The sequence below is a fragment of the Oenanthe melanoleuca genome, chromosome 5 (assembly GCF_029582105.1).
Source record: "Oenanthe melanoleuca isolate GR-GAL-2019-014 chromosome 5, OMel1.0, whole genome shotgun sequence".
Lineage (NCBI taxonomy): Eukaryota > Metazoa > Chordata > Aves > Passeriformes > Muscicapidae > Oenanthe > Oenanthe melanoleuca.
Window position 1 is genome coordinate 6,347,640 of NC_079339.1, and position 12,849 is coordinate 6,360,488.

A 12,849-nucleotide genomic window follows, 5' to 3' on the forward strand; every position below is an offset into this window, starting at 1 on the left:
AGAGCCTTCCCCACTTCCAAAGCACAGCAAAGAAGCCAGAAGTGCCACATTGCAGCATTACGAAACAACTGACAATTCAGAGGGAAGTATTGAACTTTCTTACAGTGTCAGAAGGAAGGGAATCTTCCACATGAGCTGAGATTTCAGAAACGGTTTTTCTCTTCAATCCTTCTCTATATTCCTATTCTACAATTCTCCTCAAGAATCCTACTCTAAGTTGGCAGTGGAGTAAATGATCCTGATGTGATTATCAAAGTCTTTCTCTTTCTTTCTCCTCTTCACTAAAATGATGAGTGGCACCAGGATGAAAGTAGGCTTAGATGATGTTATACGTGTTCAGTCACAAACGCTCTAAGATTACATCAAAATTTTTGGTCTGGTGACAATTGAGGAAGTTTTAAAATACTCTCCAAGGCAGGAAGGGGCATTCACAGCCCCTTTGAATGTTCCCAAATATCGCCCTCCCTCAGTCAATTTCATATCCTTCCCCAGAAGAAAGTTATGGCATTGCAGGCTACATCTCAGCTGAATATTAAATAAATAGCAGGAAACTTAGGAAAGAGATTAGACTTTAAACTTCACAGACTCCATAGGTCTGTGTAGGCATCAAAATCTGTGTCTCTAGAAAGACTGGTTGGGACAGAGTGTTACTGAGAGAACTACAAAACAGAGTTTTCATAGGAATGCATTCAAACAATTTCTCTTTCAAACCCTGTGAAGTATCTTCTCTCCAACACTGTAAATAGGTTTTGCAAAACACTTGCCAAGATCTCGATATTCGTTGGCTCAGTGACAAGGTGAAACCAAAAGTCTACAAGCAGTTCTGGGAGATGCTTCAGCTGACATCTTGGAGCAGCCTATATGCATTCATCTGTAACCCTCCAAAACAAGGTGATTTTGGGTTGTCCAAACTTTTATGCCATTGACAGCATAATGCAAGGTGTTTAAATTACAAGAAAGCCTAAAACTCACACCTGTCATTATTATCATAAAGAATTTTTATTTGTCACAGTATTTTCTTCAAATGTGCAAACCACAGTAGAGGTACTGGGCTTCCACCTTCTACTGAAAAGTTTATATCAATGGATAAACCTAGAGGCTTGAAGAAAAGAATGGACCAGATGAAAGCCACTCCAAATACCATACAAGCCCCAATAAGAGAAGGAGTTATCAACAGTGAAATTCCTTTATTGTTAAAGTTCAATACTATCTTCTTTCTACTTCTAAAACATCCTAAACTTCTTTGATCTAATCCTACATTTTTAACAACAAATCTACTCCTCAGTTATAACGTAAGCCACTGTTCAAACCTAACTTATATAATCCTAAACACCTAATCTGAAATTTGAAATAAAAATCCAGAGGTCACTGATATTTGTGTGGCTGAAGCAGATGTGTGGTGCCAGGATTCCACTTATTGCTTGTCAAATTCAGATAATTTGCTCTGAATATGTGACAGCTTTTTGTGGAGGTACTGGCACCTGCTCTTCATTTCAGAGTAGCTGGGGCTACCCTGTGAAGGAGAAAGCAAAAGAAAATTAGGGCGTACAGACATTTCTGCAGAGTTTAGAATCTGATGTCCTTTGCTTTAAAAAAGCCTTGAGCCAGACTAGGCAGTAACCATGGCCCTGCAGGTCTGGTGTCACACATACCTGTTGTAACTGCTGATACTCTGTTAGGATTCGATGAAGCAGCATCTTCAAAAAGAAACATAAAAAAAAGAAGAATGTTTCACTCCAACCATAAAATGTAAACCTAGGTAAAACACTAAAAATACCCTCAGTTTGACTCTAGAGATTTTCTTCTCTGTGAGCCACCACTCTTCTGGGAGCTTTGCAAAAACAATCCCCAACTCCCAGCATCACCCAAGATCTGCAATTAAGCCTCTCAATAGGGAACAGAAGGATGCTCCAAGACTCTGCTTGGGACACACTTCACCTTACTGTTTGTTCACAGACAGCTCAAACAAGGTTTTTTGGGCAGGGTCTTGCAAAAATCAGAACCACCCCAAGCTGTGTCTGAGCACATATGACAGGTCTGCTGCTTCCCTTTGTCTGACTGAGCAGCTCCAGGGAATCCAAAACATTGCTGTGAAGAAGCAGAGCCTTCACGGTTTCATCTGTCTTTACCTGATGGGCTTCAGAGCCTGGAATGAGACACTTCCATTGCTCATGAAACTGTATGAAATTCTTGTTGATCTTGGCAATCTGAAAATGTAAATTCCTGTATTCCTCATACTCTGCATTGAAGTCATCCTTGTAGTGCTGGCGTTGCTCCAAGGAGACTATGGCATTGTATTTTCTAATGGAAAAAATTAGATCATTTTTCTGTGAGTGAACTCTAAGAGAACATTCTAATGTGTGCTTATTCCATAAAGCACATGTGTAGTTCTACCCCAATCACATGGCAAATGACAAACCACATGACAGTAGTTACAAAACTCAGCCTTGAACTGAGGCACTTGTAATACGGCAACAAAAACAAACTCTGTACTAGTCTGAAACTACAACTACAAAAAAACCCAAACCACATCAGCTTCTAAGGAGGGCAAAACTCATTAATGCTTAAAGCCACTGATGGGAGAAAAATGTTCCTCATTCCCTTCTCCCTCAAGTCAACACGAGTGAGTTTTAATAAGCTCATGATACAAATCCAAGGTGAAATGGCAATAAGAATATTAGACACCCCTTCCCAACACTAACACACCAATGCTTTTGCTCCTCAGGGTCTGAAAACCTGGTTCTTTTGAATGGCAAAAACTCCCAGCACATAAAAATAAATCCTTCAGAGCATCCTGAGATCAATTGCTAATGTAGTAAATCTTCACTACATTGAAACTCAGTACCAAGACAGAGAGCAGATTGTCCTAGGGATGCATCCTAGGCCAGATGCACCTGACTGCTGTGCTGGTGTATCCTGAAAACAAACAGATGTCTTTCAATGTCTTGGGAGGTACTAGAGAATAAAGAGCCTGGACTTCTGACATCTGCCCAGTGACACTTCCTAGCAAGAGTCCTAGCACAGGCCTCACTCAGCTGCTCCCCTGCAGGGCCAGCCTTGCCCTCAGCCTTCCCACGGAGCATCCCTGGCTGTATCCAATGGGACCCAGGGCCCTGCAGTGCCTGCTCCAAAGGCCATGGCTGCCCCAGAGCCCAAGGGCTGCAGGAGGCCTGGGTGCCCTTGCCAACATCAGTGCTCTGACAGAAGCTGGCAGCCATTCCCAGTGTTTGATACCACACATACACACACAGTTCTCCGTCCCCTCCTGCACTGCAAATACGAGGAGGGGATGCAGCACCACTGCTGCAGCTGACCCTGAGCAACTGCATGTGGAGAGCTTTGTTCAAACTTGGCTAATAGAAAGAGGACATAGTCTGGAAGAGTTGCTGCAAATGGCCTAAGTAGAGCAAAGAGCAACCCAAGGACGGAGTGTCCTTGAGACAAGGAAATCGTTGTTGTAGCTATACTTAGTTAAACCATAGAAAATCTAGTTAGACCATAGAAAACCGAATGATAAACCACAAGAATGCAGAAGTGTTTAAAAATAGGATGTTGAAAAGGCTGTGTTGGGGGTTGAGTGTTTTTCCTATTGCTGTGTCAATTTAAAGAATTTTTCCCATTGTCATGCCAATGGAGCTGCCGGGTACACCGCGGATCTTTGCGGGCTCTGGACAAAAAGGGGTAGGTGGGATCGGCTTGGAGAGGGGCTCTCATGCTTCCGGAGCGGACTTGTGTTTCCGGGGGCGGGGAGGAGGATCCTCTCGGTCTTGGAGCCGCGCGGCCGAACGCAGGAGAGCCAGACCCTCTGCCATCACCTGCCCTGCATCTGCCCTGCTACAGCCTCCAGTCTCTGCGGACACAGCTGACCACCAGAACCCAAACGGTGAGCGAGGAGCTGCCCGCTCCAGCCGCTCCCCCCTGAGACCGGCGCGGCCGCGGCCGCCCCTCCCGCCTCCGCTCCCGCCGAGAGAGAGCGTGCTCACAGCTAAAGAAAGGACTGGAACCGAGTAATCTGTTCTGTTTTGTTAGTAATTTTAACAACTGCTGTTGTCTCTGCTGGTACGGTTGGATATATTAGTAAAAGAGCTGTTATTCCTACCCCCTTATCTCTGCCTCAGAGTCCTTGATTCAAACGTTTATAATATTTGGGGGAAGTGCAGTTCGGGTCTCTGTTTAAAAGGAAAATTTCTGCCTTTCTTGGCAGACCCCTGTCCTTCAAACTAGGACAGGCTGCTTTGTACAACATGCATATAACTAATGATGAGCTTGGCTTTGTAATATGTATAAGGCTAATTAAGAAGTGTATAAAAACAGAATTGTTCTTATCAATAAACGAGTCTTGCTGACGACCATCTGGTGTCCGCCGTCTCCCTTTCTCCGACAACTGCACTGCGGGAAGGGAGGGCCAGTCCGGGCTGAACCCACCTTGGTGTTCATTGCAGCTCTTAGCCTTGGAGATCCAGCAAAATCTTCTCAACATCATCCTTTCAAAACTGGGAAGAGCCTCACATGGCACCCCACTGCGAGTGTCAGGGCTTAACTACTATTTCACTCACCTCAAGTAGTCTGCTTGGATGTTTGTTGCAGAGCATGTGGAGACAATGGAAGTATGTTTTCTTTCTCCTGCAGAAAAGCAGAATTTTGATACACTTCATCAAGAGATCTTTTAAAAGCCAAACAATACTCACTGGATGGCCTTGTAAAAGTCCTTCAGAGCTGTGTTCTCACAAAAAATTACTCAGAAAAAGCTCCAGAAATCAATAATGGGGCACACACAGCTTTCTCTCAAGCAGCCAGTTCTGGGCTTTAGAAAGAAGGCATGGCCACTTTATTCTACTGCACTACCATGTTGTAAAACTCAGCTCAGCTCAGCTCAGCTTCTCTGTTTTGAAGTCATGAGGTGGCATCTCCACAGCTATTCCCATCACTCAGCAACAGATGCAGTTTCACAAAATGCAATAGCTTCAGATAGACAGAGAGATAGAGAACAACATGGTGTTTCTAACAAGAAATAGAGAATAAAGCTGGAGTTCTTCTCATGCCATGTTTTCATGGTCATTTCCTTGTCTATTCCAGAGGCCTAAAGTTCAGATGAAACAAACTTTGGATGCAAAATTTCTGCACTCTTGTCAGCAGGATAGTCACAGTATGTTCCATACAACTTGTAAGAATAGCTTTGCTGTGAGCATTTAATTTCCAAAAGTGTGTTTGCTCTCATGGCTCAGTCATGACAAAAGCTGCAGCCTCAGCCCCGACTTGAAACACAGTCCAGATTTTTCCTTCACCAACTGTACTGAATTTTGTGGCTCCTGAAGAACAATGCTCACGTGTTTTTAGATTCAAGCAAGAATCTTTTTCTTACTGTAGAGACTGTGTGTAAGGAAAAGACAGCTTACATCCCTTCCAGCCCAAGATCCAAGAACATCTCTTACCATCTGCCAAATCTTGGGCAGTATAAAGGTGGCACCTCCAGAGCCACTTGGGCACCCCCAGCACCACCAAGACCAAGGGTGAAGAAGGACTGGCTGGACCACAGAGAATCCATGTGGTGGTGATATCTTCATATCAATCTTTCTCTCTTCTCTACATCCCACATCTTCTCTTATTCCTTTCTATCTCCCTAGTTTGCATTTACTGTTAATAACATCTGTACAATTGAAAAGGATATCACTTGTTGCCTAATTCAGGCAGAAGCTTCTCTTAATAACCAAATCTTTACACCACAATTCTCCAGGGAGCAGTTAAGAAAAGCAGCATATTAATACCTTCATCGAAATCCAAAGGATGTGACTGCTTCAGCCTTCCCAATTCATTTTTCTTCCCCTTTGAACTGGGCATCTCCATCTGCACCCTGGCAGGCTCTGGGACACTAGAACTCTGGAACTTGTCATTCTGGTGCACCTCAGGGGTGCAGGAGGAAATGGAGCCAACCCTTGGAGACATGTTCTGAGTAAGGCTGGCAATGGAAGGCAGCACCCAGGAGGAAGAGAGACCTTCAGCTGCTGGCTGGATGTGACTGGTGAACTGCTGGTGACCAATTCGCCTCTTCTTGCTCATCACAGGACTGGTAAAGTCAGAAGCCAGGGGCCGTTTCTGCAACAGAACAAAATAATTTGTTCATTAATCTATGATCAGGATCAGGATTTGCTCCCATTTGTAAAAAAGCAGCATGGTTGGAGTGGCAATGGTTAAAACCACATCTTTGTTAACTAAAAAGATCATTCAAACCAGGAAATGGTGCAGGTAAATGCATCCTCTATCTCATTCCTACTTTCTCATCCAGACTTCAAGTTTATAGTTAAAAAGCTTTGGGACAAAGACACTCCCTTCAGCAGCTCTATCAAAGGCTTCCCCGAAATGGGGAGGTCTAGTTGGCTTTTTCTAGCTCTCAGTTCATGTTTGTACACAGCTCTTGCTGTCACACACCCACATGATTTTCTAAAGAGTCTGTTTTAGCTGTTTACCTGTTAAAGACAAGATTAGTACTTTACTGACATAACCCAGAACTACAGGGTGTGGTGGTTGGTTGTGAATTCTCATCAGGATGATGAAAACAGACATCAGTCACATGTCAGGATAATCTTGTTCTTTTAGGTGCAGTTGCCTTCACTCCAGCATCCACTCCACTTTTTAAACTCAAAAGCTGATGGCTAAAATATTCTTGAATTTATACAAGAGACTTTCACAAGTGGGGATTTATGAGCTCTTCCTTTTGCTTCACTACACTTCCACCATTTCTCAGCTCCTCCCAAGGTCTTTCTCAAAGGTGCTGGCTCACAGCCCTCAACACACGACCACAAGCTCCCCACTCCCACAGCAAACTTCAGGACTGAGGATGGAGTAGAACAGGACAGCCATGCTGTTCCCAGGCAGAGCAGAGGAGGAGAGAAATCAAGGCAGAGGAGGGCGTGAGGGAATATCACAATTCTATAGATCCTGTGCTGGTCCTGCCATATGGATAATCTAGATGTGGAGTAAACAATGAGATTGAAAGCCAGAGAGAGGGAAAAGGGAGTGAGAGGGCCCCATCTGCCCCACCCTGGTGCAGCCTCTCATGTACAGTAATCTTTTGACACAGTTTTGTCATGCATGCAGAGCCAGCCCTTTGAGTCCTTCTGCAGGGAATGAGTTGAGAGTGGGGACTGAACTCAAGTCTCCAGGCAGAGCAGAAAGTTTGCTCAGGACAGTGCTGCTCCACCCCTGCAGGATCCTCTCTTCTGATCACAACCTTCCTGCCAAAGCAGTCAGAATGCCTGAGGCAGAACATGCTTTGGCCTGGTTCTGCACATGCACATCACAGCTTTTACACCATCAGCAGAGGGACAATCCTTAATACACAACAGAGAATGTTAAAAATGCAGCAAATACCTGAACAGGTCTTGCTGGAGCGTCTGTCTCAGAATGTCCTGGAGAGGGCGCTTGGCTGGTGCTGGTGGGGTTCTGAGATGGAGCCGATTTGCTGTGAGGATGGTCCAACATTTCAGGTTACAAGGCCTAAATATCAACTGTCACAGTTCTTTTGTTACAGGTTAAACAGACATTCAGTGTCAGGACCCAATGAAACAGCATGAAGCTGATTTGAGGGAGCTTTAGGCTGGATATCAGGAAAACATTCTTGCCCCAGAGAGCACTCAAGCACTGGAACAGGCTCTTGTGGCCCGTGGTCACTGTAGCAGGAGCTCAAGAAGCATTTGGGCAACAGTCTTGGGCACAGGGTGTGATTCTTGTGGTGTCCTATGCAGGGCCAGGGAATTGGACACCAGGATCTGGATGCGTTTCTGCTGACTCAGCATATTCTAACAACTGAGGCTCCATCTCCCAGGGTGTTTTTTCTGAAAAGGCTCTTCTCCTTCTTCTAAAGACTGAACTTACCTAGCAAGTATTAACTTCAAATTCTCCCTATCCATTTCAGTGTAGCCAGGCCAATCAGTCTGAAGGGTTTGAAAGAGATGTTCCTTCAGACTGAAGGAATTATCCTTTAGATTCAGGTTGGCTACCTACAGGCAGACATGTAAGAAAACAAACCTTTATTATGGTTGCTTAATGCAAACTAGAGAAATCCAACTGGTTCCTGCAGAGTCCTTCTATGAGAAGGTCGTGCACATGTCTTGCTCTATTCCTTTGACAATAAATGAGGCTCATATCTTCCTCAAGTCAAATACAAAATCCACTCAAAAAGCTAAAACGACATAGTAAAACTTCAAGTCCACTGATATGAAAAGTGATGGTTTAGACTTCATCACCTGACACCTGCTGAGAGTCCCTGCTGAGGTGCAGACAGGAAAAGTCTCCATCAATTTGATCGCTATAACACATTAAATAACTCATCAACACACCACCATCATCTCTCCAAAACTGGCCTTTTTCTTTCTTGGAAAACATAATAAACACTAATATTGCTCTGGTGGTCTCTGTTGATGTCTGTCTCTCCTCAGCTTAAAAAAAAAAATGCAGAAGTAACAAAGTTCCTCAGAATCATGAATTCATATCTTAAATGCAGAACTAAGGTTGTGTTGGAAAGGGAAGCAAGTCTGTGAATCCATTTAATAAGCAACTCTGTGCATCCATTTGAATTATCCGCCCTGGATGTTGTTCATAGCTAAAGAGGAAATATTCTGATGTGATCTATTAATGTTTGCATAATTCAGCAACAGCTATGGGAAACAGGCAATATTTTAAAAGGAAAGTTTCTTATTTAAACAGTGGAGGAAAAAATGAAAATTAAGGATCAAAGAACAACGTGGTGGAAAAACATTGCTGGAACAAACTTCACAATCTCACCTGCTGGAGGATCTTGCCAAGGGTACCCTTGTCCTTTTGCATGACTCCATCTCTCTGCAAGCGGGCGAAGCAGCTCTGGCTTCTTGTACGTCCTCAGAGCAAGTAAATGAATCACCCTGTCCCTGTAGGGTCGGCGATAAACAGCAGTGCAAGGATTCTCTTCCCTCTCTGCAGGCTTCATGGGCATTGCTTTCTTCTCTCTGGTGCAGGATGTCAAATGTTTGGTTGGGCTCTTATGATGTCTGCTTGTTTTCCCAAAGGAAACAAAAACAGAAAAATAAATGTCATAAGAGGAGTTTGGGAGAGGGAAAGCAAGTTGATTTAAAATGATGATGGAATTCTTGGAGACAGAGCTGAACTTGCATATCCTTGTGGATCACTTTGAGGTCAGAATATTCTCTGATTCTGTGACAAAGCCCAATACCTAACTGGCACTACATGGAGCATGTTGCAAGGGCACCCTCTACCCTACCAGCAACCAGACCTGGCTTACCTGAGTTTCTCTGTGCCAGTCCAAAGCAAAATTGGCCAGCCCCAGCTCCACAATTGTCTCACTACTGGCACACGTCAATCCCAAATACTGAATGTAAAATATTCCCTTTGGATCTATGCAAACTCTCACCAAGAATCACAGAAATCATCATTCACATGTGAAACAGCACATCCCTAATGAGAAATTTGTGGGTCTTTTCTCTAAAAAGACACGACACTGTCGCCTTAAAATGCTCTGCACAAAGCTGAGGCAGAGCAAGAGCTGCACTTTGAGTGAGTGACCATCACTGAGCCTCCAATGCAGCCAAGAGTTCAAGTAGAAAGCCATCCTTTCCCAATTGCTGGAATTTATAGGCCTGGGCTTCCCTTGAAATCAAATGCCTGAGTACAATTGAATTGGCCAGAGCTCAGCTGACAAACCAGGTGAGAGTGATTCCCAAAAAGATCACAAAGTTTGGGCAGCACGCGAGGCTGGGATTTATTTGGTACTAAGGAAGCACATGCTGGAGTGAACTCCAAGAAGAATTTCAACTGGAAAAGCTGAATTTTGACTCTAACAGACACCAAAACCCTTTCTGTTTTGCTCAGCTCTATTTGCAATTCCTTGCCTAGGTGTGAAATGGTAAATTTACCCCAGGTTACTCAGATGTAACAACATTTGAATTCCTGGGCTGAACTCATCATTTAGTACAGAATGTGCCACATTGGAGCTCAAAAGTCACTACAATGTCTATTGGCATAAGCATACTTTTTAACAAAAACAACCTACTGCCATCCAACTGCTTCATTCTGAAGGTAAAATTGGCTGACAGTGAAGTTAAAAAGCTATTCATCTGAAATTTGCCTGAACTTTTAATGCAATAGATGTATCACTTGCAAAGATCTGCAAAAGAAATATTCGACAGTCTTCTAGAAATCCCTCAATATTTTGCTTGTGAGACCGTTCATTCTTTACCCACATTGCTGTCATTGGCACAAAGTGCTGCCTCAGCACAATTCCACTAATATTTCTGTTTCAATCATCTGTAGTAGCAGAGCTTAGGACAGGGACAAGGCATGAAGGGGAACGGGGAGTCACCTGAACTTTCAATCCTTTTATGTCAGCTTCATGAATGAGTTTGCTCTAAGAGCATCCGTGCATTTATAAAAGAATGGGAACAAATCGTGTACGGTACCAAACACATCAACTTGGATTACCTATGCAGCTTTTCATTGCTTGTTTAGCCTACATTTTCTCCTGGTTAATGAATTTAAATAACATTGTAATTAAATATTTAATTAATCCTAAGCATTGTATTCATCTTAACCATTGTAATTTTCTGCCTTCCAAAGTAGGTTGCTACGTGTCTTTTGGCAATCTGTTGTCAGAGTTGGATTGTTCGATCTCCAAAACTTTTCATTTTGCTCAACTAACCCTGATAACATTCGATAAACAAAGCCTGATGGCTTCAAAGTCTGGACACTGAAATCTAAACTTCATGCCCTCCAAGAACACTTTGCAGTGACCAGAAGATATAGAAGAAACTAATAAAGATATTTCAGCCTCACAGCTCAATAAAACTTGTCTGGGAAAAAATTAAAGCCAGACTGAAAAACAGGGACTAATTTGAATGAGGAGGGAGATACCAATATCCCATACAAGAGAAAATACTTATTAATTAATGAGTAGAATATATCATTTAGAACCAAAGGGCAGGAATTTCTATGTTTACTGAAAATGAATCAGTAAGTGGAAATGCTTAGAAAGTGGTATGTATATGGCTGGAGTTCTCCACTGTGCACCAGAGTTGGTAAAAAAATAAAATAATACTACTGATACTAAAACAATTACTGTTCCTGGGTTTCATTTATCCTTATATTTTTGGCGACCCTGGTATAAATACGGAACAATGAGGAGTGCACTCATTTTGACCAAGAGCCATTCCCAGAGCATGAATTGACTGAATGTCACAGCACAGGGAATCTCTGAGTTCCCCTGGCAGCTGCTCAGTGCCATCCCTGTGAGTCGCTTCCCCCGGGGCGGCTCCTCAAAGGGGCCCGTGGGGCACCACTGGGGCCCAGCCCTGCCCAGCCGGTCCCGCAGGGTCAGCAGCGCCTGGCACCAGCACCATGGCCAAGCCCCCACCCAGTGCCGACCCCCAGAGCCCCACGCCCGCCCCTCATCTCTTGGTCCTGGGACCTCTGGGTCACCCTGACGGGCAGCGCAGCGGCCGTGGGGGCTCTGCGGGATGCAGTGCAGTTTGGGGCCCTGCGGAGCACAGTGGATCCTGACCAGGCCCGCAGCTCCGCCATCCCGCTCTGCCTCGGCTGCTCCCGCTGCCACACAGCCACTGATCCTGTAGCAAAATCTGGAAAATGTGCAATATTTGCTAGGAAAATATGTGCTCTTTGTTGTTTGGCCTTTCTGGCTTCCAAGGCTCATTAACAAAAACCAGACATTTTCTTCATGAAACAAGAAGTAGCCAGCAAGCTCTAAGTGATGGCCAGGCCTTGGAAAGGGAGAATCCTTGTTGCCTGAATTGCCTTATTAATGTGTAGGGCTTGATAGGCTTCAGTGGCCTCAGACCTAGGGGAGGTTAGCTAGGCTTGGGAAGATGAATGCAGCTCGAATGGTGGACACAAAGAATGCAGAATTGCACAAGGATATTTGGCAGAACCCCCAAGTCAAGATCCAAATGAATCAAGCCAATGCAGCAACTGTGATGAATCAGCTCTGGTTGGGTAAAAGGTCATTCCAACAGGGGCAGACCATGGTCACCTCACCGACTCAAGAAATCTCTCACTAAGAAAAAAGAAAGACTGAGCATGCAGAGTAATTAGCATGAGAAGCAAGAAGATGTGTACCCAACAGGAGACAGAAGAATAATTATGAAGAGAACTCAGTAACCTGCAGTCAATGAACATGAATAGCTTTGCTGGCTAAAATGCATAAGTACTAAAATGTTCTGGTACTTGTGGTGCTGGCTTTGTGAATTTATCACTGAGCCCCCACCCCTTTCTGCACAGAACTGTAAGTATTTACCTCCACTCAGGTGTGGATCAGCCTCTTGAGCAATGGGTGTGAGATCCAAGCAATCTGGAGCAGCACTCGCTAAAGGCTCTGACACCTCCGCTCTCGCTGCAGCCGCGGAAGGGTCTGACCGGTCCTGCCGTGCGCTGGTGACAATGGCCACGTGTCCTTGGAAACGGGGAGTTCCATGTTCCAGGTTGGGTGGGATGTCACTGAGGAGCCGGATGAGACACACCCGGGACAGATGGAATTCCCAATAGGCACACCTGGGAATGCCCTGCCCTGTCCCATGACTGACTCAGCTCATTTCCAAGTGCAGGAAGGGGCACTCCGGCAACTCCAGTTGCTGCAGCTGTACAAACCAGGGCTAATGAAGTGTTTCTGCACAAAAGTGCTGTACTTGGCTGTCCCTGAGGTGAAGGTGTAGCTTAACACCTCTCACTAGGGCAGCAAGGTGAAGCCCTCTCAGCACTGGTCGATCCTGTGATTTTTTCAAAGCAGCCCAACTTTCCCTACAGCAAACACAATATAGCCTGGGAAGCTCTCCTGGGTCACAAAGCAGGAGA

The 12,849-nt window shown here is 44.5% G+C and overlaps 1 protein-coding gene across 5 annotated transcripts in view; it reads right to left on the reverse strand.

Moving 5' to 3' along the window:
- LOC130253934 (RNA polymerase II elongation factor ELL2-like) overlaps nucleotides 1-12,411 on the reverse strand; it is a 16,220-nt gene extending 3,809 nt beyond the window's left edge. Inside the window, exons 1-8 of one of the 5 annotated variants that reach the window (XM_056492979.1) lie at nucleotides 12,296-12,411; nucleotides 8,782-9,023; nucleotides 7,873-7,997; nucleotides 7,369-7,459; nucleotides 5,766-6,093; nucleotides 4,557-4,623; nucleotides 2,130-2,301; nucleotides 986-1,697 (exon numbers count right to left, since the gene is read on the reverse strand). In XM_056492979.1, coding sequence (XP_056348954.1) covers nucleotides 1,539-1,697; nucleotides 2,130-2,301; nucleotides 4,557-4,623; nucleotides 5,766-6,093; nucleotides 7,369-7,459; nucleotides 7,873-7,997; nucleotides 8,782-8,823 — 984 coding nt within the window. In that variant the 5' untranslated portion in view covers nucleotides 8,824-9,023; nucleotides 12,296-12,411 and the 3' untranslated portion in view covers nucleotides 986-1,538. Of the gene's footprint in view, nucleotides 1-985; nucleotides 1,698-2,129; nucleotides 2,302-4,556; nucleotides 4,624-5,765; nucleotides 6,094-7,368; nucleotides 7,460-7,872; nucleotides 7,998-8,781; nucleotides 9,027-12,295 lie in introns of those variants that run through there. The other 4 variants (XM_056492980.1, XM_056492983.1, XM_056492981.1 and 1 more) reach the window with 4 other exon arrangements.
- Nucleotides 12,412-12,849: the final 438 nt, after the last annotated feature.